This window comes from Squalius cephalus, assembly GCF_949319135.1.
Source record: "Squalius cephalus genome assembly, chromosome: 1".
In the NCBI taxonomy this organism is placed as follows: domain Eukaryota; kingdom Metazoa; phylum Chordata; class Actinopteri; order Cypriniformes; family Leuciscidae; genus Squalius; species Squalius cephalus.
Window position 1 is genome coordinate 14,495,417 of NC_137122.1, and position 26,512 is coordinate 14,521,928.

The 26,512-nt window shown below is 38.0% G+C and overlaps 1 protein-coding gene across 1 annotated transcript in view; it reads right to left on the reverse strand.

Moving 5' to 3' along the window:
- The window catches only part of LOC307163678 (uncharacterized protein), a 29,253-nt gene extending 14,537 nt beyond the window's left edge, over positions 1-14,716 (reverse strand). The window contains exons 1-2 of the mRNA XM_079879854.1: positions 14,364-14,716; positions 13,032-13,310 (exon numbers count right to left, since the gene is read on the reverse strand). Coding sequence (XP_079735980.1) covers positions 13,032-13,134 — 103 coding nt within the window. The 5' untranslated portion in view covers positions 13,135-13,310; positions 14,364-14,716. The remainder of the gene's footprint in view (positions 1-13,031; positions 13,311-14,363) is intronic.
- Positions 14,717-26,512: the final 11,796 nt, after the last annotated feature.

Here is a 26,512-nt window from a genome sequence, read left to right on the forward strand (position 1 = left end):
AAATGTTTTCTGTGTTGAGACAAATCTTGAGCGATGTCCTAAACTGCCAGGATAATCACACAAACACGTACATGTCCGCTAATGACACCTCTGATTTACGCACTAATGACTCCTTTGAACCGATTCACTTTAATGAATGGTTAAAACAACTGATATCTCCAACACTGAACTCACCAGACGTCTGAATTGGTGTATAACAAATCGGTAACACTTTACAATCAAGTTCAATTTATTAAACTCTAGTTAACTACATTAGTTAACATTAACTATAAATAAACTGTACTTCTACAGCATTTATTATTATCTTTGTTAATGTTAATTTTGCCATTTATAGTAGCCTTATTGAAATCAAAAGTTGTATTTGTAAACATTAGTTAGCCTAATGCACTGTGAATAACATGAACAAATGAACAGCTGTATTTTTATTAACTAAGATTAACAAAGATTAATAATACAGTAACAAATGTACCTATTGCTCATTTTTAATTATGCTTAAACACCCGCACCACCGCGGTGGCTGAGTAGTAGCCTAAATGCTGTTTTACATTAATATTATGACACACAAAGCTTTGTTTACAAAATAAATAATAGGTTAGCAATTAAATGTTATATCGCAGCCATGGAAAAGTTTGAATTCATGACGAATGAGAGAGTTGTGCGTGAGCCCATAAACTTAAGCTTTGTCGGCTTTGAATTCTGGTTTGCGATCTGGTCACCCGATTATCAGCGAATTTAAAAATATTCCATTAGTTATTCCTTATAGAAAGCTTGAATTGTCTACTTTTAAACAAAACAATTCAAAACGAAAATAAACCGACTAGCATGCTTATAGCCTATTCCATATGAAGTGTGCATCTCTCTATAGTAGGGCTGCACGTTTTCAAGTTTTTCATTAACCGTTAACCGAGGCCCTTAGCGGTTAATACTCGGTTAACCATAGTGTGCCCGCCGCAACCCCGAGATAGGCGTAATTTGCGGGTGGGACATGTCCCCACCACTATTTTCTAAGGTCGATATTGTCCCCACCACTTTTGAAACATCTCGCAGCACGAATACCAATACAAATAAACAAAACATCTCCAGTTAACTATAGCAGAGCATTCATTTCGTTCGTTTTTTTTTTTTAGGCGATCTAGCGCTGAAATGTTTTGTTTTTTAAATCAAGTGATCAAAGTGCGCGTTGCCGCTGCGATCGAGAAGGGTCTTGTAAAACGTGCTGAGGTATTATTAATTCGTGGCCACGAAACAATTCACCTGAATATTCACCAATTCACACACAAAAAAAAGGAATAAAAAGCTGTACGAGAATAGTCGGCCTTCACTGAAGAGCTATCTTCACAGGTAAGAAAAACTGTTTAATAATTATTATTAATTCGTGGCCACGAAATAATTCACCTGAATATTCACCAATTCACAAAAAATAGGTCTTTAGCATTCACTAATTAATAGTGTCAAACTGTTTTTGGCAACGTTGTAATTCGTTAAATCAAAATGAGGGAGGGAATTAGTTCAACGTGTCCACGATTTATTAAAACGAGGGAACAAATAAGTCGTCGTAACAACTAATTATTTAGATCAGTGGACAGGGCGCATAAGAACAAACAGTGAGAGAGCCCCGGCCGCGCGCGCGCGCACTGTCACCGCCTTCAAACAACACGAGCGCTGTATTGCTCTCTCTCCCTCGCGCATATCAACACAATAGTAAAAGGTCGGAAGACCGATTGTGTTTTATAGATTAGTAGTTTGTTCATATAAAGTGTTTGATTAGTAAGTACATGTTTAGGAAATGCATAATACAAATTGTATGGGTTAATGTAACGGTAAACGGACTCTGCGGGTAAAACTGTTGTGATGAAACTGCGCATGCGCGGGGTAAAACTGCTGGAGTAAAGCTGTGGCTCTGCGGCTCTGCAGACAGATATTATTGTGCTGCGATCAGTGGCGCGGATACTATGTTTGTTTCTGGCTCGCGCACAGCCTTCACTCTCGGACGCGCGCTTTCTTTGCCCGCTTCATATTAGAAAACTGGTCTAGCGGTCTCTGGTGGTGCAAAAATGTATTACAATTAAATTCACTGCACGCCATTGACGCCACTTAACCGAGCAAAATGTTTCACTCGGTTACGCAATTTTTAACGGTTAATCGGTTAACCATGGACACCCCTACTCTATAGTAGAGCTGTCAATCTTCCTCTATAATACTATTCGAATTCCATTCCTTATTTTATTTAATATTCGAATAATATTCGAACATTAAATGCTCAAATTGTATCCTATTATTAATATTTACGACTAGGGCTGTAACGATTCCTCAATTTAAGTCGAGTACTCGATTTGAAAAAATCCTCGATTGCAATTTACCTGTGTCGAGTAACCGGCAAAATACCGGAAGTGGCGCTTTCCACAGAGAATACATATGAACCGCATTATTACACCGTTTTCTAAGGCTACGCGATCTATTTAAAACCATTTACAATCATAATATAGCATAGTGCTATCATGAAATCACAAAGGCTGTGATTTAGTTAAAAATATGCTAAATATATATTTTTTTTCACAGAGAAGCACAACGCTTTATTTACATGCGTGCAGATTGTGTTAAAAGTACCTCAGCTCTGTTCACAGTAAACACTGCTCCACACATATCAGTCTCTACATGTGCTTTTGTTTAGGTTTCCAATAATGTGCATTTGGGAACGCAAAACTTCTGACGCGCGTTTCATAGTTGCACTGTCATCATTTATATGCGTGTCAGCGTCTCGGGTTTCTCAAACTCCATCTTTGCATGCTGTGAGTTTGTGTGGCTTATAATGTTCATCTGCACGCAGTGTGCGCCGTTTCACAAGATTCATAACGCAACTAATTTGTAAATCTACGCCAACACAGGAGAATACATAAATATCTTTCTGAAATAGATGCGAATTGTTGTTCATCGCGATTTCAAAATAAAAGTTTAACCCTTGCACTGAGTATAACTGGTCTATAATCAAACATCATTCAACTACATAATTCTATGTTGTGTCTACAACCTATATGTGTGTCTAATATGCTTAGATCCCATACAAGTCATGTAATTGTTATAACTATTAGATGTTTGAATGAAAGTGCCTCGTTTCCTATCAGTACGATCGTATGTTCTTGATTCAAAAGATGGCTTGATTAGCCTGGCTAAAGTCAGACCACTTTCTCTTTGAGAAGTGGTCTGGATACCACATGTACATTTTCTCGTATTTGAGGCGTGGTTTACGAATGCCCAGAGCCGTTTATTGGGCGCTACGAATGTCTATCAAATGCGCCTGTACGCAGCTCATAGCCAATCATTTCAAATTATACCAGATGACGTATGTAGAGCGACAGATATTCAACGAAGAAGACGACGATGGGTCAGATTTATGTGTACACCAGAGAGTCCTGCACGGGTCCGATTTTGTAAATCCGCACCCGACCCGTTTTTCAACAGCAGCACTAATAAAAATCTGCACCGACCCGCTTAAAATAGAACCGACACCCGACCCGCACCCGAAATAAAATCAGTTTAGACTATCACATTATAGACACACTTACAAACATTTTTATTGCCAGGTCATACAGAAGTTATTACACGACCATTAAGGACAACTTCAGCCGAAGCTGTCAAAAGGCCGATACATGAAGAACATGGCTAACGTTACCACACAAATCGAACAGACGCGGCTACAACACTATATGCCACACAATTTCGTCTAGCCTACATCTGACAATTTTGGGTTCAAACACACCCTGCACACCACACATACTAACAGTGTTAAATATGAAAAATACCGTTCGATAGAGCTGCTTTGTTACCAGTTATCTGCGTGCTTCCTCAGGGATGAAGTTCCACATTTGCGGCTATCCAACACGAAAATGTTTGCAGCAAAGCCTTTCACAATATTTTCTTCAGATAACTCCAAATTTCTCCCACACACTAGACTTGATTTTTGATGACGTATTGTCGACAACTTTACAATCTCCACTAGCTATTCTTTTCTTCAACTCCTCAGCATCCATCTTGACGACTGCAAGCAGAACGCGCGCGCGCGGTTGTGATGCATTTTTAAAAGTGGAAGTAGCCTTGGTAACGTTATAGATCCTGGGAGGGCGTGGCGCGTCGGCACAAATAAACTGATGTGGATTTTAAATTATTTTATCAACTTGAAATACAGGCATATTTTTGTAGATGTGTTCCTAAAAATATGCATATATTTTTACGTCTGTCATGTTGGATCCATAGATAAACAAACTGCTTCGGTGTGTCGCATATACTTCGTCATCGTCTTCCTGCTCCCTCCCCGTTCTGTGATTGGTTCGGTATTTCAGGGGAAAAATTAGTCCATGGTATCCAGACTACCTTGCAGCGTGAATAAAAATCGCGCTGCTCAAGGCAGTATGGGGAAACCCAGGCTATGGCTTGATTGAAATCTGTGTAAAATGTTTTGTATTCTTATAATAGTAATGATGTCTAAACTGTGGCCTCTGTTCTCTCTGCTAGAGCTGGAGAGTAAGGAGATCAAAGATAACGCATGATTTACGATGAGAAGTGAAGAAAATGTCACAGTCTCTCAAATAAAGACAGTGTCTAATTGGTCAGATCTCTTCCAGTAGGTTGGACAAACATTTGAGTTTAAAATCTTAGGACCCGAACAAAGTTTAAAAAAGAAAAGTAGATTTAAAAACGATCATGGAGAAGCCATGACGGAGTAACCAGAGAGATGGGTAACCATGCAGACGAAAGAACCCAAATCAAGATCAGAAGAACATGGGTTAAACATGATTGGCCACCCCAGACATCTATCCAGGCCGGAGGAGACACCAGCCAATGAACCCGGTAAACCCCTTTCACGCTGACGAAGGGAATCCCCAAAAGGAACGCAAAGACAAGCAAGTAGCCTCCAGACTCTTAAGCTGAACTGGTGCATTGAAATAAATTTAATAACCCGCCTAAGAAACGGTATAAGGGAAAAATACCGGAAGTGGCGCTTTCCACAGAGAATACATATGAACCGCATTATTACACTTGCACTGAGTTTGCACATGTTCTTGTTCAAGAAATTACAGCAACTGTTGCATTTCTATCGTACAGAAGTGACCAAATATTAAAGATTAAGTTTACATTTGAATTAAATTTTGTTTGGTCAATATTAAACAATGATTTGATCATGCCTTAGTGTAACCAGGCCGTTGGCACTCTCTGCGGACATTTTTTAACGTAATGTACATAAGTTATTTTTATATTTTATATCATTTATTTTACATTAAGTATTTTAACAGTGTTGTTTAATAAAACCCATATGATTACTTTGATACTTTATTTGAACAAATAATTATTGCTTGTTATTATATATTTAGGTAACACTTAACAATAAGGTTCATTAGTTAACATTAGTTAATGTATTAACCAACATGAACTAAGAATAAACAATACATTTGTAACTGTATTTATTAATCTTTGTTCATTTTAGTTTAATTTTTTGTTCATGTTAGTTCACAGTACATTAATGTTAACATACAACCTTTGATTTTAATAATGTATCAGTAAATGTTGAAATTAATATTAACTAAGACTAATAAATGCTGTGGAAGTATTGTTCATTCTTAGTATGTTAACTAAGGTAGTTAACTAATGAACCATATTGTAAAGTGTTACCTATTTGTATTTTTAAGTCATTTTAAAAGCTGTTGTTCACTTGGATCTATTTTTATTACCACCATTTATCCGATTACTCAATTAATCGATGGAATAATCCGTAGAATACTCGAATACTAAAATAATCGATAGCTACAGCCCTATTTACGACATTACACAGTCTTATGGATCGCCAATGCGTGATGTTGATCGGTCTCATATCTTCACAGATAAACCGTGTCAGTTTGCCTATTATCGCCTTTTATTACATGGCTTGGTTGAATTCTAATGTAGAATGCGGTCAGAGTATAGAAGTACTTATCAAGAAATAACAGACCGCTGCGAAGTAGGCTATAACACATCGTTGCCATGAAAAACAGCGTTGCTATGGATGCGGAACGGACTATTTTCTTTAGCGGAAGCAATACAATCGTTTTTAAATCAATATTTTGTCAAATTATTTATTTATTTTGTAGGTAGCCATGTAATAAGTTCAGCCTGTCGGGGTTGTTATTCGCTATAACAACCGCCTCGCTATTACATTATCCCTTACTTGGCAGACAGCTGGTAACAGTTAAGCCCCGTGATGTGGAGAGAGGAGAGAGGCAGAAAATAATAATTCTTGCCTGTTTTAGCGGCGATTCCTCGGACAGATCTCCTAGCTTGTCAGGGTGTAACGTTGTCAGTTTTTCCATTTAGGGTTTGAAATCCAAACACCTTCAACACATCGCTTCTCAAATTGTCAGAAGTGGTGATCTCCGTTTCCGTGCAGACATTGCTCTCCGCGATTTTTGACAGTATTGTTATGATACAGCGTGGATAACGTGCACAATTGTGTTACAATTTAAAAACGTTATTGCTCATCTGACGAAACAGCATTTTATTTTCACGAGAAAGGCAAGATTGCATTTTTTTTTTAGTTTTTTTTAAATGTACATAAAAAAGCAATATTCGAATAGGAATAGTATTGATTTTTTTAATATTCGAATTATATTCGAATTTCGGAAATCGTTCCAACAGCCCTACTCTATAGGCGCGTTCACTGCGAAGATGACGAGTGAGCATCGTCAACTTCCTCTTTGCAGCCCGACACTGACACACACACAAAAAAAACACTTTATTAATAAACAATTCAAATGTCTCCTTGCTATATTTGACACATTCATAATCATTACTTTTGCCGGTTCTTTGTGACAGCTGTTATGTGCGTTACTGGCAGCGTCACCCTCTGGTTAGGCCTATATAAACGCGTCACCACCGCATCAGCACCAGAACATGGAGATTTTATTTTAGAGAATGATCGCACAACAGACATTAGAACATTAGATATTCTATAATTAAATCAACTAATCGAATATTCAAAAATTGTGACTCATCCCTGCATGGAATCTCTTTTTTCTTTTCCCATATCTTCACTCGCGTCTCACCCATTTCCAAAGGGTAGGCTATTATAAACGTTTCTTCCTTTGTTCGCTTTTAGGTCGATCATTTTCGTATTCTTTACTGTGGTAAAGTAGAAAAAACGCTGTAGGACAGATAGCCTACATTTTTACTTGTACGTCAAATTCTTTTTAACACAGTTTGTGCTTGTTAATAGACATATGATAATTGGTAAGGCGCGTCAAGTTTATTTGTAAAGCGCGTTTCACACGCACGGGTGATTTTAGTTTGGCTTTCTCTGGCAGCGTGCAAACATAGCCTAAATGCCTTGCACTTGTGGAAGATAAAATTCCCTCTTTATAACTTTTACAACAAGTAGAAAACATGAAGATATCAGAAAAGAGATTGATGGTCTCTTTCCTGCTCGTGTCCCACATCCCTCACGAAGAGAAGAGCGGTATATCACGCGTCTTTGTATGGAAATATTAAACGACAGTTTTTTTTGTTTTTTTTTATAGATTCAACTTTATTATATTATGTAAGTTACCATTTACTGATATTTATTTCAATGCTTTACAGGCTTTAGTGTGTTGTTTCTTTGTTTTTTTAAATTTATTTCAAAACAACCCCCCAACCACTGCAACACCGCCGGTATTTGGGTCCATTAACTTACTACCGTGGTGGTAAAAAACTGCCACCGTCACAGGCACAGCCCTATTTAAAATATGATACGCTATTTGAAATAACAGCCATTTCGAGCCACGCCTGCAATTTCGCAACTCTGCCGCATCTTGCCGCTCTGCCTCCCGCACACACATCACTTTTTTTAAATCCCCTACAGCGCGAAACATGAGTCCCGCAAACGCGACGCCGAGGAGCTTGTATGTAATCGGAGGGCACTTTTTTTTTTTTTTTTTACCGACTACCGACAACTTTGATCGGTTAACGTTGATACGGTCAACCATCGGTCAAACGGTCATCGGTTAACATCCCTAATTAAGATACAATTAATACAAAACGAAATTCACTTTAAAGAAAGGCTTTTTACAAAAACAAACTTAATGAAGTGGTCAAAATCTTTTCGCTTTTCGATCAATCGTCAAATATTATTTTGCTTGATATGCCAATCTTTAATATTTGGTGTTTCAAATGCCTGTTTGAGGTCTCTGTGAAAGTTTTAAAGCAGTCTTGTAGTGCCGCTTTCAGAGCGCTCACGTCCGTAACATTGTTTCTTCCTCATAAATGCGAACACGAAAAATAAAATAAAATGAATATATTATGTTCTGTGGAGAGCCGACCCTTCTTTATCTTTATTCTTTAATACTTTTGGTTTGATCAGTGTAATTCATAGAAGTACTAAAACATATTTTACCACCTAAAAGTTAAAGATTTTTTGTGTCACGTCTGGACCGTAACGCAAAGTATTTCCCTCATATTAAATATAAAACGCATGTGTATACTGATATTTTTCTAACGCTGAACTCCTTTATTAAGGGAGTATGGATGTATAAACAGATGTTTCAATATATTAGTATTAAACGCGTTTTCTGATAATTTACATTTCAAGTTTTGAATGCAAATGTCACGTCCATAACGCTGGAACTGCCCAATAGTAGGTGTAAATTAAGTTTACAACCGGTAAGTTGGTCGGACTAAAAGGAAAAAATAATTAATTGGGTCGGTCCTAAATTGACAGGGTCGGTTACGGCAAACAAGAATATTTTTAAGGATGGCCTTATCAACCCTGTTACCAAAGTCACTGTAAGAAGAATCTCTATAACTATGAAACTTTGATATTTTGATATATTACTTACTACTACGACGACGGGGGTTGTGGACGACGACGACACACATGCATTATATTGCATGCATTATATTGCATTGCATAAAATGTGTGCTGGTCAACACATCTAAAATTAAGAAACCACTATAAAACTGTAAAAAAAAAAAAAAAAAAAAAAAAAAAAAATTTACAATTAAGATAGGCTACTTAATTTATTATTCCAATATCCAAATATGATACTAAATACCACAGGGGAAAGGGCATCTATATGTGACGTGCATTTGCATTTGAACATTGCGCATTTGAAACAGGACACGCATTAGCTGAATAAATGTTACCAATACAAACATATTTATAGAAAACAGTTGACAGTGATTAGACAGGAGTCCAATAATAGCATAACGAATCACTTATTATAAAAAGAATATCAAGTATACCGGTAAGTTAGACGAATCCGACATATAAGGGCTGTAACAGTAAAACGTTCGTCATTTAACGAATTTTAAAAACAAGGATGGATAATAAAAAATGCTTTCTGGCAGTTTGACAGAAAAAACAAAAAACAAAAACAAGCAAGAACAAATTTAAACTTAGCCTGTCAAATTTAATTTTACAATTATCTTCTCTCTGTGCGCGCGTCCGTGTTTGTGAGAGAGCTCGCGCAGCACTGATACAACGGTAGCCTACTTTTTAATCCATAACTAACAGGCTAGTTTTCATACAAAATAAATATGTAACATAATTACAAGGCCTGAATTTCATTTTGGAAAATGGGGGGGAAATCCCCCTTAGGTGATTCTTATGGGGGGGAATTTTTAATTTGAGGGGGGGAGTTTAGACCTTTTTTTTTTTATTACATTTATCTCGCCTAAATGTATGCTTACTCATTGCATTTTTACAATGGGGTAATTTTGTTCTTAAGGATTTACACAACTCAATGAAGCTTAATTTCAATCTTTGAATTAAATTGAAAAAAGTAGCACAAATAAATACAATAGAATAAAGATACCACAATAAAGAGAAAAGTTTTTGCTTAGGTCTAATACTAGTATTCAGAAATACAAAGACTGAATAAAGTAATCAAATGTAAAATAACACTGGGTAGTATTTTAGTCCTGACTATTTAAATACATAGGCTAGTAATCCTGATTCCTTAAAATGAAAGCTATATTTTGTTGTTTTGACAACCAAATTAATGACAGACACATATGGCTGCTGTCCCTTTAAGAGCTAGTGCACGGATCCTGTTTTCATTATACGGACACGTGCGATTTATGCTTATTTAAGACATAACCGACTGTGTTAAGAGGATACTCACCAAGACCGAAATTGACATGATTTTCGTATGTGTTTGACTGTTAAAGCGATATAATCCACGAAAAATAACTTTTGTTACCCGCGAGCTGTTTGTGAGGCGGCTTTACTCTATGTATGTGTGCAGAGAAAAAAACGTCTCTCAGACAGCGCGCATGTACCGAAGAGTTTAAAATCGCGTGAATGTTTAAACTGGTAAGACTTAAAAAGACGTGCAAATGGTAAACTTTAGTTACTCATGATGCAATGCTGGCACGATTATGCAAGTGCAATTCCGTCTATCCCGACTCCCGAAACGCGAGAGTGTATCATCGCCGCCTGCAGCGCGCTTAACGATTGCCTTGTGCAACCCATTTAGAGAGACGAGAGATAGAAGACGCAGCACCGCTGAATCACTCACGCTGTTTGTGAAATTGCGTCTCGCAGACAGTTTTAAAATGACGTATTTGATTTTATAATCTGAGTGGATTAATTTACTAATACAACCTACATGCTAAAGTGAATCAATGTTTGCGGGAATTTCCCGCATTATAAATGGCAGACCTGCGGGAATGATTAAAATTGTGCGCAATGCCCGCGCCGAAATTCGAGCCCTGAATTAGGTACTTTAGTTATTATTAACACAATAACGTAACACATGAAGGCTACGTTTCTTAGCACTGAGAATTAATTAAACGCCTGTTTCTCCAGACTCGCGTTTATCCGTAATCCACAAATCACATCACTTACATAATCACGAAGCCATAGCGATTTCAAGTTTATTAAGATTTCTTGTTCAGCATTTCTTGAGCATTTTATTATTTGCGTGGCTGAATGAGGTCTTCCTTTTTTTCTGAGTGACCATGAAGAACGGAGTATTTTAAGATAATCCATGCGATCCGTGTGATCATCGAATCCATAGGATTAGGTTAATATTTCAACTTTTCACATCGAGCCCAGGCCGTTTACCTTCAGGAGTCAGATGTACAGTGACTACTGTACTGTCCACGCTTATGAAATCAGTCAGACGGCGGGCCGCGGGAGTGGAAGGCGGGTCGAGCGGGATTCTTTTTTATTCGGTCTCTTTTTAATGATAGGCCTTACGCATCTGTCAATCATCCCCGCTTGCTATTAGGGGAATGAATCCAGCGCTATGATTGGTCGAACTCTTCTTCTTTTGCTGTTGCTTGATTTGAGGACTGCGCGTGCAGAGGCGTCACCAGGTTTTTGCGTAGTTTAGAGTAACAAATCGTACCAGCGTACTTTGAAGTCAAAATGCGTATCCGCTACGCAAAATGCGTACAGGTTCAGGGCTTGACATGAACTTTTTGAGGCACTTGTCCTTCGGACAAGTAAATTTATGTTTTACTTGTCCATGCACAAAAGTCACTTGTCCGGGTAAAGATTTATAATTTTATCATTTTTTTTTGTTTTGTGTTTTGCTAATGCAGAATTCGAACAAACCATTGAAAGCATCCAAACACTATCAATATTAATAAAATTCAGTTGAAACAGTAGAAAGGAACGTGTCCCAAGAACAGAGTTCCCCTTCAACAAGAAATAAGGATCTCCAGACTCCAGATCTCCAGACTCCATAATACAAAGTAATACTTTGCACGCGGGTGCGCAGTGTATCACCAGAGGAAGTGGTGACTCTTGTAGGTATCCTCAGAATTTGCAAGCTAGCTATACAAGCTGAAGCTAGCTAGACTTACTGTATACTATATCTAAAATAATTTTGTAGACATAGAGATGCACCGATTTCAATTTTCTAGGCCGATTCCGGTTTTTCATTGAGTTTGACCTGCCGATTCCGATTTTTTTTTTCTAACCACTTTACAGCACACACATATATTTATTTTTGATCATTTCTTTAACCCTTTCACGCGTAAGTTTAAAATATTCTAACTGACCCCCCCACCCCCCAGAGTGAGTTTTTTCAAGGCGAACGTTCCCTTTAATGTTTCCATGGCGACGCGTCACGCGATACACCGCAGCCACAATAATAATGTATGACAGATGTGTCGCTTTTATTTCGCTTTTCCTTTATTCAAAATATTCACAAACTTGCTTACCATGTCATCAATCAACCTATCTGATATTCCGATTCTCAAATACGTGTGAGTGAGTGTGTTTGGTTGTTTAAAAACCTTTATAAATAATCTTGATCATGAGATGAGCGCCACAATGTTGTCCTGTCAGTCGGATTTACAGCACGTGAATTCATCAGTTTCTCCCGAAATAAATGCAAGAAAGTGGCCGGTGAACTGAGAAGAATAGAGTAAACTTTATAGTTACTTCCACTATGTTTGTCTGATATGAATAACACACGTCGGCCAATTATATTTGAATAGATTGTTATTGCTGCTTCCACAGACATCAGTGTGTATTTTACAAACTCCAAATGTATTGTTTTACTCGTGCTTATGTGTATTTAAATATCTGAAACCTAAAATAAACATTATGAGGTTAAAACACTGCTTAGTTGTGATATATGACAGCGCTGAACGCGTCCGACTCTGGCTCAGCGCCAGCCAACGAGCGAAAGCACAGTTTGAATCTGGCAGTTATGCGACGTCTCAAATCGGTAAAATTAAATCTGTAAAATTATAGACGTAATGAGTGGCACATAAGTGAAGTAACATGACATTTTATTTTGTTTGAAATTTAACTTGTCCAGTGGGACAACTAATTTTCTCTTCCACTTGTCCTACAAAAAAATCCACTTGTCCCGGACAAGCGGACAAGCCTTAATGTCGAGCCCTGAGGTTGGCAGGTCTGCTTTACTGACCATTTGTTGAAGAAAACCCCCAGAACATTCTGTACCATTTCATAGTTTATCTGCATATCTAAAAGTGATGAAGTGCTTGAATGTTTCTATCATGAATGTTCTTCAGCATCATGAATGAATGAATGAAGAATAAACACCAACCTCTTTGTTCTTCAGGATCTTCAGTGTGTTTCATTCTGCAGGGTTCTGGATCACTCATGTTCTCACTGTCCTCTTTAATAAACTCAGTCTTTACAGATATCATCTCTTCCTGATGCTCGTCTTCACTTGTAGCTGATGGGAATGTACAGCTTTTATTGGAGAACTGATGTGGGAGGAGCTTCACTGATGATGTGACAATGTGGGAGGAGCTTCACTGATGATGTGACAATGTGGGAGGAGCTTCACTGATGATGTGATCAGTGGGAGAAGCTGATCTGCCTAAATGAAAAATATAAATTACTGAATTTGTTTTTATAATAAATGACACTTCTAAGCATTTATGTCTGTCTATCTATTCATCGTACAGTAACTGATGCCAATCATTAATTATTTGCATTACTAATCCTAACATTATTCTGCTTCTTCATAAAAATAGTTATCTAGAAATAAAGTAAAAAACGTTTTAAATGTAAATTTACAGGAGATCTGAAGACATCAGCATAATAAATGAGGAGAAAACAGGAACTATTAATAAAGAGTGTTTTCATCAGATCTGTTAATATTGATGAGCCTCAGACTATCAACACTCATTCAACAAGCCATTCAGGATCATCAGCAGATCATCTCACTTTATTCTGAGTGTTTGCTGTTAGAAACACATTATTTGAGTCAGGATATATGATAAAAGCCTGTAAAACTGCTCTATTGAAAGAAAATACTGTTGCTTCTCACAACATGACATGGATAAAACCAAAAATAAAAACAAACACTAGCTAATGGCATTCATCTAAACCACCTCATCTAAATAACTACAGCAGCATTTATAATGTCAATATCTAAAATATATTTACATTTTCTAGTAACTAGATTCATTGCACTAATGTTATTCAAAACTGACAATGATCCTAAAAAAGTAATCATAAGCTCAGTATGTAAGTAAGTAAGTATTTAGCCGTATCTGTTCAAGTATTTTAACAACGTAAATCACATTTGATCTGCCAAAAATGTCAAAAAGTAGAAATAAAAGCAAAGCAGCAGCAAAACTTTAACTCTTGTCTTGACATTCAGTAACAGTTCTCACTCCAAACATCGAGACAATCACACAAACGAACACAAAATCGCTCAGGTCTGAATGAACTCAACATATTCTCCTCATGCTCGCTGCTGCTGCACTAAATGTTTATTTCAGTAGGAAGACGCCAGAAAAGATGCACAAGTATCGCTGTGATCGATGAAAACAATACAGAAATGAGTCTGTCGCTTAATCAAAATGCATAAAGTGTGTGTGATGGTTGTGCAAATATGAGAAATACCGTGAACTGCTCTCCTCACCTCAGAAGACTCGACGCTGAAACTCTTCTTCTTCTTCTTCTTCTTCTTCTTCTTTATAGGCCTATGTCACGAAAAAATTGAAGACCGGAAGTAACTTACGTCTTTTAGTAGGGATACGGCTCTTCCGGTTAGCTTTTTACAATGGCGGAGTCCGATAGATACCGCTGGACCAAATCTCTCCGCAACCTGCCTGAAGTCACATATGACGATGTGGTTCGGATGGTAAATGAAAACTCTCAAGTGGAAAAGCGTGAAAGCTGAGGTATGGCTGTCTACATCCTGACGCAGAGCAAGCCGGTGCACTACAACAACAGCGGCGGGCCGTTCGCCAGTAAGGTAAACGTTTCTATGGTAACAGCAAGTTGGACCAATCATCAGACGTTGCGGCTACGCTTAGGATTGTGGGTAGTGTAGTTTTGTTTCATAAGATCGCGGATAAAACATGTTTTTCTTAAAACAAGGTTGATTTGATACGAACATATAGCTTCTACAGGAGCAGAAACCTTCGTTTCACAACCTCATAGCTCGTGGTCAGTCTACCTCGGATGGTTTAGACATTATGGCTGATAATCTAAATCCTTATCGAGAAATACTGTTGACCGGAAGTTCTGAATCCCTACTCCGCGTTGCGGAAGAAGGAAGTGTGACATAGGCTGCGTCCGAAACCGCATACTTCCCTACTATTTAGTATGGGAAAAAGAGTAGGCGAGCGAAAAAGTATGTACGAATCCAAAAGAGTAGGCGAGAATTACCTGGGTGACGTACTAATTATCGCGAGATTCGGACTTAAGTGCGTTCGAATATGCCTACTTTCCTACTATATAGTAGGCGAAAACAGTACGTGAAGGAAGCAGTACGTTCGAAACATCAGTATTCATAAAAGAGTAGGCGAGAAGTTCCCGGATGGCTTACTTCTTCCGGCCAGATTTCATGCTCAACCGATGGATACTCTTCTATCCCAGGAGGCCACGCGAGAGGATACGTCATTATAAAACATCGCAGAGATCAGCGACGCGGGTGCTTTCAAATGTGAGTAAACACGGTTCCTTTTGTTAAAATTGCAAGTGTTGAACTACTGTAGAGTTGAATTGTTGAAGGTGTAAAGACGTTACACAGTATAGTATAGTTGTGATTTTGCTGTAAAAACACGTTTTATTATGTATAACGTTAGCTAACAGGGGAGCTCCAGTAAGGACCTATGGTAAGGACACATAAGTTGTCTCTAAAGTGGATTTACATAAACCATATACATCTTAAAGATGCTTATTTTAAATATCTATTTACATCTGACAGGAAAATCTTAAGTAAGTATTGCAGAAGAGCACATCACAACATGAAATAGACATCTGAGTGATGAATGTGTGCTATTATGTAGAACAAATCTATAAAGTAATAAACATAAGTTATCTATTTTATTTGTCCATTACTGTTGATAAATTGAGGAACATTTATTTTGGATAAAAAGTTAAAACAACCTCAACATGTAAATGTTGTTGAGTTCATAAATGGTAATGTGAATCTTGTCTGGATGTTACAGGGACAGATGAACAGAAGTGTGTTTATCCGGTGGAGAGTGGCTCATGAAGCTGAATGCTGCCATCAAAGGCTTTGAGTGACACTACAGAAATTAATAATAACAACAACTATTTCAATATTAAGTTGTAGTTTATTTTAAGTAGTGTAATTTCAAACAGAGCTATTACAGCACTTTTCTGATTCTTGATTTCTGTGCATTTGCTGCAGATCTTTTGAGGTGGAGCAGGACCTGCAAAGGAAGATGATGGCGGCGCTTGTGAAAAAAAAGTGTTTTTGTCTTCTAAATAATACTGAAATCAAATGACATTGTGCGGTTAAAATGACTGCTTTTGTGTTATGTTTGTGCATTTTTGTAGGATCTGAAATGTCAGCAGGCTGGTGTGAGCACTGAGGATGAAGAGCCCAGAACGGTGACATGGATGAGTCCCGCCATCACTCCACCTGCCCTTACGAGACCCTCCACCTGTCCTTATGAGACCCTCCATCACTCCACCTGCCCTTACGAGACCCTCCACCTGTCCTTATGAGACCCTCCACCTGTCCTTATGAGACCCTCCATCACTCCACCTGCCCTTACGAGACCCTCCACCTGTCCTTATGAGACCCTCCACCTGTCCTTATGAGACCCTCCATCACTCCACCTGCCCTTATGAGACCCTCCACCTGTCCTTATGAGTCCCTCCATCACTCCACCTGCCCTTATGAGACCCTCCATCACTCCACCTGCCCTTATGAGACCCTCCACCTGTCCTTATGAGACCCTCCACCTGTCCTTATGAGACCCTCCACCTGTCCTTATGAGACCCTCCATCACTCCACCTGCCCTTATGAGACCCTCCACCTGTCCTTATGAGTCCCTCCATCACTCCACCTGCCCTTATGAGACCCTCCATCACTCCACCTGCCCTTATGAGACCCTCCACCTGTCCTTATGAGACCCTCCACCTGTCCTTATGAGACCCTCCACCTGTCCTTACGAGACCCTCCACCTGTCCTTATGAGACCCTCCACCTGTCCTTATGAGACCCTCCACCTGCCCTTACGAGACCCTCCACCTGTCCTTATGAGACCCTCCACCTGTCCTTATGAGACCCTCCATCACTCCACCTGCCCTTATGAGACCCTCCACCTGTCCTTATGAGTCCCTCCATCACTCCACCTGCCCTTATGAGACCCTCCATCACTCCACCTGCCCTTATGAGACCCTCCACCTGTCCTTATGAGTCCCTCCATCACTCCACCTGCCCTTATGAGACCCTCCATCACTCCACCTGCCCTTATGAGACCCTCCACCTGTCCTTATGAGACCCTCCATCACTCCACCTGCCCTTATGAGACCCTCCACCTGTCCTTATGAGACCCTCCATCACTCCACCTGCCCTTATGAGACCCTCCACCTGTCCTTATGAGACCCTCCATCACTCCATCTGCCCTTATTGCCTCAGATTGTGAAGCACGCATCACGCAACAACCTCTGGCACGAGGGAACGGCTCACCTCTGGCGGTCAGCTGATTCATCAGAATAAAGCTGCAGAATAGGAACCGCTGTGTTGAGATGGCAGAAGGATGTGGGGTTCAGCGCCTGTAGCCTACATACATGATTGTAGTTTGAATAAAGCTTTGTTTCATGTGTTGACTTGTATGCATTTGTTTATTGTGTGATGGTGACTTTCATTCATTATTTTATTAATTTATTAATATTTCTCATTGTTGTCAGTAAATAAAATATAATAATTTAATTAATGCTTTATTTAATTGTTTGAATAAAAATGTAGATATGTTCACTATATACACATCTAGAGTGTATTCAATTATGCATAGCTATGTCATATGACATACATTACATTTTGTTTTATTGAATTATATCATTTTCAGTAAAAAGTAATATAATTAAGTATTGGTCAGCATTTATCATTGTTATTATTGTATGTTTTGGGGTGGGATAGCAATGCAATTCATTCTGGGGTAATATTCATTTTTAATAGTAATGATACTTACATTTTTTGAGTATAAAATCAACAGTTTTCTCCAAAGGCGAATTTTCGCACAGCTGCCCTTTGTGCAGACATTACAAACACTGAGGAAAAACATTCTAGGTCTGTCAAGTTACTGATGTTATAAGGTATATATATATATATATATATATCATGGGTTTGCATATGGTTTGCATACATAATATGAGATTATTTACACAGGAAAAAAGAACCTACAAGGTTGAATATCTTAATATATATTTTCTTAAATAATTAATTATAATACATTTAAAAAATGCATTTTTTGTTATTTATAGGCCTAGGCCTGAGGGATTAAATTCAACCAGAAAAAGAGGAAAACATAAAGCAGTAAGCAGTTTTGCTTGTGGATGAAAATGTTTGGATATAAAATAAATAAATTAACAATATATTCAAGAGATGACAATTTTGGGATTCCGTAATAAAAATAAATAAATATCGTTAAGGATAAAACGGTGGATCACATTAGTAGGGTTAAATAAAATAACTTAAATCAACCCTAAATGTATTCACAAAATAAATGGGCAGCAGTTTCTTCAAAAAGACCACAAAATGAACAAGTTTAATCAATATCAAGATATTTACGGATAGATGAATTAAACGTGTCGTTCAAATCTTTTAAGTTGTTGCGCGTGTGATAACGCGTCGTAGGTCACATGATAACGTAAACATGGCAGATGTCCGGTTCGCATTCATACTCAACGAGATCTGGCTATAAAGTACCTACTCTTTTAGCGCTCGTTAAGTAAGTACTTATTGAAATTAAGTACCTACTCATTCAGTATGCGGTTTCGGACGCAGCCATAGATACGGTCGGCATCTAGTCATAGTTGGGGGCGTGGTCGGCGTGGGGGAAAACACAGCGAACATCGTGTGTATTTGAATGACAAAAATATTGCGAATCATTGACGCCTGCCGACCGGCAACGGTACATTGCAAAATTAACTGCAATAGGTTATGATTGCCCTTATTTAATTAAAAACTGGGTCAATGACCCAACCAAATAGCCGGAGGTGTCGTTTCCAGACATATTTTGCTATCTGGTTGAATCTCCAGGTAAGACATTGCGGTAGCTGTAGCGGTAACATTAGCCTATAACTCAATCGACTTTTGTATATGTTGCATACTATAACTCCATAAAACCTTGTCACTTAACAATTGTACATATGCTTCACTCCAAACTATTAATCCTTTTGTAAAACGGTGATCAGTACGAAGTTGCCGAGGGACTGTGCTGACAGTTATCCCTAACTCACAGACTGCAGTCTGTATTCAGTGTAGACCTCAAACTACTCCATGGGTTCGCGATTGGCCTATCAAGCGAGCCTTCAGCTGATAACGCTAATGTGAATGAGACATCCCTTATGAAAAACAACTATAGGAATCTTGTAGTATTTTGGGACAAAATATTATAGTAATCGTATAGGAATACTATAGTATTTTGGGATAGGCTACTATAGAGGTATTACAGAACATCACAGAATTATACACTACTATAGAAATCTTATAGGATTACTATAGTTCTTTTTCGTAAGGGATGTAACGTTAGACAAATCTGGCTAATACTACGAGTTTAACACCCACTAGTACTATATCACACAGGGATCTACTCACACAGTAATCTCAAAAAAGAAAGCTCAAAAGCCATTTTGTCCTCCTTTCCGGTTCTGTGTGTTTATTAGGAAGGATGTAGAACTTCAATTCATAATTTGTTTGTTTATTGGCGGTACAGAAAACGACACAGCAACTCTTCGGCATGATTGTCCCGTATATTTCAATGAGCGCCATGGCAATGTTTTCCCCCATGGGCTAAATTTACATCACGTGACGGGGCGTTCCCGGGGGCGTTCCCGGACCAACCGTCTGTATCTATAGGCGACGTCACTTTGTAGGCCAAACCGCGGAAGTGAGTTAGCATTTTAGCACTTCCGGTTCCCTCGCCCTAAAGTCTATGGGTTTTTTGAATGGGTTTTTGCTAAATCGCCTGAAATAAGGTCTGGTTAACAAAGCCTCTACATATTTTCACGTTTTGATCTATGACATAAAACACACCAGTTATAACCTGCTTGTGATTTTTTAAAACTTTATTGTGTCTTAAAACCGGTGGTTGCTAACAAGTTGCTAAAAGGGACCACATCCTTTGGCGGGGACTTTAGACGTCATCATGACAAACAGCCTCACGTTCTTAGAAGTTTACCTTTCAGTTATACATAACGTTATATATTTAGTCTTTTCAAATTATAGTTTTTCCAAATATTGTTGTACACAGAATTCTGTGATATTAAGGTAACCGATTACCAGTTCTTTATTTCTGTGGAGAGAATGTAGTTCGACAATGGTGTTTTGTTTTGTCCCGAGATGCAACCACAAGTCGTCGAATGAAAGATGCTCGTTTTTACCGTTTACCAAACATACAGTCAAACATAATACAGTGAAAGATAATCTTTAAAGTTTATTTGGGGCACAATGATCAGGCATATTAATAATCTTAATCACAAAGAAAATAATATTAAGGTTTATATTAAGGTTTATATAAACTAACAAAATAATAAACGAATAAATAAAACATTAACAAAAGATTTTTTTAAAAACTCAGAGAGGCACGCATAAACAAAATTAGTTTCTAACATTTTTGGAAAAAACGAATAATATTGCTCATGAAAAAGTGGATAAGTATTCATACCATAGACTGTAAAAAATAGGTTCAGCGCAGATCATAATGAGCAAGCGAGTTTGAGGAAGCTTGATGATGACGTTGATCCGCGACCATGGTGTGCTGTAGCAGAGAAGGGCTCTGGCTGTAGTCCGTTTATAGCCTACCGTTAGCATTTTATATCTGACGGCTTTATTTAGGCTTCAAAATGTATACATTTTGGATTAACTTGTAAAGATTATCTTGATAGACAAAACGTGTTAGGGTCACAACTCTTTGTTGAACACAGATCTTATTTTTTGCGATTTTCCAAAAGTCTAAAAAAAATGCATAGCTTTTTGATCGAGGGAACCCATGCGCCGCTAACTTCCGTGTTGGCCTACAAAGTGACTTCATAACTTCGGCACTCTATTGGCGGCTCGAATAGGCTACGTGCACAAGCGTCGTGACGAACTTCCGCTATTGTCAGAAGTCGGCATATCAGTTTCCGGTTTACGAAAAACATCCGCTATAAAACATCCGCTATAAACAAACAAGATGAGTGCTTTTTTTTTTTTTTTTTTAAATGAGTTTTATTAACAAATATGTACAGAACAAAACTGTTTGCCAGGGGTACAAACATTAAAAGAAATAAGGTTACAAAGAGTATACAAAAAACACATTAGTTGCATAGGAATTTTTTCCAGAATAGAATTTGTTTTTAAAGCCTTTGACTGTTTAAGATCATTGATGGTGGTGCTGTAATGAGATAGCTCTTGTAGAAATAGGTTAAATAATGGCTTGCTGTCAGTCCATTTTCTTTTATGAATGTGACATTTTCCTAAAAATAAAACAAGTTGTACAAAGAAAATCAAGTCCTTTTCCAAATTAATGTCCTCAAAGTAAAGAAGAACGTCCTTCTCCTGCAAATATAATGACTGTCCTGTTTTCCTTTCAATAAAATTTTGTACATTCATCCAGAACATTTTAGTAGCCTACTGATAAAACAAATGTTCAATAGTTTCTTCATTTAAGCCAAATTACATGAATACTCAATATCAATCTTAAATCTTTCTAACGTCTTTTTTGCCGGATATATTCTGTGTATAATTTTGAAAGATACTTCTTTTATTTTATTGTTAAGACAGAATTTATTACTCATCAACCACATTTTTTTCCAATCAATATCCTTATAAAGAGATGTCCAAAAAATTTTAGCAGGAAGAACCGTAACATTTACCAAAAGATTTCTAATGTAATTACTTGAACATTTGTTTTTTGTAACATCTACACTTCCCAGAAAAATATTGTTAAGTTCGACCTTAGCAGGCGCTGTCCATGGTGGAGGTGCTGAATAGGTTGAAATCGATGCCTCGATGATCGATTGTGCGCTCTTTCCTTCACAGCGGTATAGGTAAAGTATTGAGAAAACAATGTTCTTTATAAAGAAGCGTTTTAGAAATAGTACAAACTGCATTTATCGGGGCTCATTGAAATATGTACATGCAGAAATAAATATGAGTAGGCTATGTGTTTATAATTTAGCAAGTGTGCAATCCCAAACCCTCACGGCCATAATGTTCTCCACAACGTATGCTGATTATCCACCAGCCATGTAGTTGACATACACTAACTGGCTCCGCGGACGGCGCCGTCTTTGATTTAAAACAAGTACTCGCTGTCTCGCTGCCATAGCTATAAAGTTTGTGTAAACTCATCTTTCTTTATATAGACTCCTAAGCCATTTCTGTCAAATGGTTCGCCAGCTGATGTGCCTTAGGATAGTAATTAAAAAAGCTAACAACCATTAGTGTATGGAAACTTTATTAATGAAAACACTTCCATACACTGGGTGTAGGCTATAACAACTTAAGTATTTTATGTGTAAAATTTTAAAGTAGAGTAAAAATGTAATTTTAATACTAAATCAGATTTTATATTAAATGTTCATATAAAATTTTCTATGTGTAATTAAACTGCGATGTAGAAAAGCTTTTTGCGTAGTGGTGGCCACTAGCGGTATGAACCGTCAGCAGCGATAAGGTATAGCTAAGAGCGCTCCAGACCAACCTTACGAACGTATGACTTACAGAAGGTATACTTAACTAAGAAGGTTTCGGAAACCACGTATTAACGATAAGGTACTTCTTAAGGTACAACTTAAGAACGACGTAGCGTTAAAGGACAAGTTCGGTATTTTACACATAAAGCCCTGTTTACAGATCGTTTCTGATGAAATAGAACGGTTAAGATTAAACTTTTGACAGATGCTGCTGTCGCGAGAATTTTAGGTTTATTTCGCTTCCCACCCCCCCTCAAGAATGGTAGTCTATGTGCACTGGAACAATCCTTCCTAAAACGCATTAAACTTTCATTTAAAAAGAGATGAAACTCACCGAGTGGTCAGGGGTGTTCACTGATATGCTCATACAAAAATCGCTGCAAAAGATGCTTTCCAACAGGTGTTTTACCATTCGTTGTAAAACTGTAGATCTATTTTTCCAAACCTCTCACACCCGTAGATTCTTCCGTTGAGAGCTTGAATAATAGACACTCCAGCCCAGTTGGTGGCGATAATGCACATTTGCCAATTGCAAGCAAACCACTGGCATTTCACTGAATACACAGAAGAAGCAGAAGAAGAAGCGGCGGAGTAATACCGTACCCCACACAGCACATTCAATTCAAGTCAATGGAGTTGGACAAAAACTATGATAAAACCTGTTGGAAAGCATCTTTTGCAGCGATTTTTGTATGAGCATATCAGTGAACACCCCTGACCACTCGGTGAGTTTCATCTCTTTTTAAATGAAAGTTTAATGCGTTTTAGGAAGGATTGTTCCAGTGCACATAGACTACCATTCTTGAGGGGGGAGGGGAAAGCGAAATAAACCTAAAATTCTCGCGACAGCAGCATGTGTCAAAAGTTTAATCTTAACCGCTCTATTTCATCAGAAACGATCTGTAAACAGGGCTTTATGTGTAAAATACCGAACTTGTCCTTTAAGGTAGTTTCGGAGAACGCACCCCAGGTCAATCTTTGTTCATTTTGACCACGAAACATGCGCTGTCACTTTAATTCAGCGTTTGCAGCACAGCAAAAATAGACAACATTAACGATCTCTGGATCGACATACTGCAACCACGTGCAGTGTGAAAGCTCTAACCTGTTAACATGGGTACGTAAGGAGCATTACTCTGTGCCACTTTGCTCTGCTTCAACAAGTCGCTAACAGCCATTTGAGCTTCAATTTCGCTGCACCAATGGCGACGCGCAAGTAAACCGGAAACAGATATGCCGACTTCTGGCGACAGCGGAAGTTCGTTACTACGCTTGTGCACAGAGGCTATTAGCGCCATCTATTGTGGTTTTTGGAACAGAGACTCATTGTATTCATTTTTTTCAAGTGATGCATGATAACGAGGAAGCAAGCACTTTTTTAAAGGCAGGGTAGGTAGGATTTTTCAAAAAAAAAAAAAAAAAATCCAAATTTGTTTAAACTGTCTTTATATACAAATACATAATTAAAATGTAAGTACTCTGAAAAAGAGAGTATAAAAATCGAGTGTCTTTAGACCTCTCACGACTGTTGTAAACACAGCTAATTATTTCCATTCACTCCACCCCCTCCCTTCTGAGCTCCTTCCAAAGCCACGCCCCCAAAACACATGAACGCGCGACGCCAAACGCTCAGGCTCAGCTGAAGACGCATTTATTTACCTGAGACGAGTGGAGAGGAAGGAGCGCAGTGCATGCAGTGACATCATGTCAGAATCACATGTAATAAAAAAACCTAACTTTATCACTATGAATATAAACAAATAAGATTTATTTTAGTACTCACTATCAAGCTAGCATATCGATACTGGTAAAATTTTAAATATACTTTGTTTGATTCGGTAACGAGCTCTATTTATAAGTAACGAGCTATATTTATAAGGCAAAGCTAAAAACAGGTTGCATTGATACACGTTTTTCCATTACCATCAGTTGCACTGTGATGAAGGTGAATTTCGTGTAAGATTCATAACATATACGGTGTTTTGCGAGTTTCCATGATGAAAACATTGTTGACTCTAATGAGGACTACACTCCGGAGACAAGTACCGCTTCGTCGGTTCGAGGACAGGTCCGGGTCGAGGGCGAAGCAAAGGAGGTCGTTCAAGAGTGCGGGCAACCAGGGTCCGAGGAAGTAGTTTTTGCCTTGTTTGCCTTCGCTGACTGAATATGCAGGTGCTTTGAATTTTGAATGCTCTTTCTCTGCCATAATTTTACTCTTCGTAGGTTCCGCGCCTCTCTTGCACTCCTCAAATCAAACGGGTGCGCGCGCATATGGGCAGATCTAGCAACAGGGGTGGTAGCCATGGTTGCGAGAGTGAGTGACAGTCGCCCAAACCAATCAATTGTTTCGTCCCGAATGGAAATAATGAGCTGTGTTTATTGCAGATTAAAAGGTCTACAGTCACTCGATTTTTATACTCTCTTTTTCAGAGCACTTACATTTTAATTATGTGTTGGTATATAAAGACAGTTTAAACAAATTTGAAAGAAAGTTTTTTAGAAAAATCCTACCTACCCTACCTTTAATTTCAAAAAGCACAGAGATGACATGTTTATGATATACAACTTTGTATACAAAATGTATTAACAATGTGTTCAGTGTCATCAGAATACAAATGAGAAAATGAGTTAATGGTGATTAGCTGAAAACTGAAAAAAAGACAAAAAAGAAGATAGAGAGAAAGCGGGTAACTCGAGGGTAAGAAAATAAAATATACATCAATCACATTATATTACAATTCTTACAAATACTTGCTTTCATATGTAGTAGGCTGTAGTAGGCTAAGATGCATTTTAAATTCTTTCAAAAACACAGAAAAAAAGGTTTGTTAATGGTAAACTTACATTTATTTGGCAAGAAGATAAATTAAATTCATAATAAAGCAAGTCAAATATTTCTGAGCTGTAGTCACGAGATCATCCGAAACAACAGTCAAATATGAAATGTAAATATTAAACCTCTGGTTGGTCTGAAATAAAAGGCAAAACAAAAGATGAACTTTAATCTTACTGAAAATGTCCTCATTGCAATATCAATGACTGAAGCATCAGATCTGCTCTACAATACTTGATTTACACATGCAGCTGTAAACAGACTTTATTATTTTATTTTAGTAGAAGAAACTGTTTCCAGTTGAACTCCTAGCTGGTGTTTCGCTTTTAAACACAGAAACATGTTTAATTGTTCAAGAACAGAACAACTCATGTCAATACAAACACATGATTCTGAACTTCATCAACATGACATTCATCAGTTACTTTAGACAAACTCAATTATAGACAAATATTCATTTTTATGGTAACACCAGTAAAACAAACGATTATCAGTTTACACTAAAGGTTTGACTCGATGTAGTGTTCCTTACAACTTACCAATGATCCAGTGATCATGGATATTGACATGCAGCAGGAATCACGTTTACTGACATTTAAATGAGCCTGATGTCGACGCCGGGGAAATACATGAAGCAAATTTGCATGTGAACGCTTTATTTAAATACAATATAAGTCTTATTCCCAGTGATCACTTATATATCACATCATATTTCGGTCGAAGTCCACAGTAGTCGATTGTCGAGTTCTCCACTGTTGCTTAGTTACCTATGATCACGCGCGTGAACTCGACAATCGACTACTTTGGACTTCGACCGAAAACAGGAAGTAAATACAGGTATGTGCGCTGGCTGAATTAACATCACTTTTATTCATATCTTTCACATCTACTGCAGTCAGATTCACTCGTGTTCACTCTGAAGGAATCACTCACATGGCTGGTGCACTTGTAATGACACATCAAGGATGTTAAGAGGCTAAAAAGCAGGTTTAAAACTTGCCCCATTGAAGTCAAGAGGGTGCAAATTTTAAAAAGAGGATAACACGGTGTAGGCAACACCGATTTTTGTCGTTG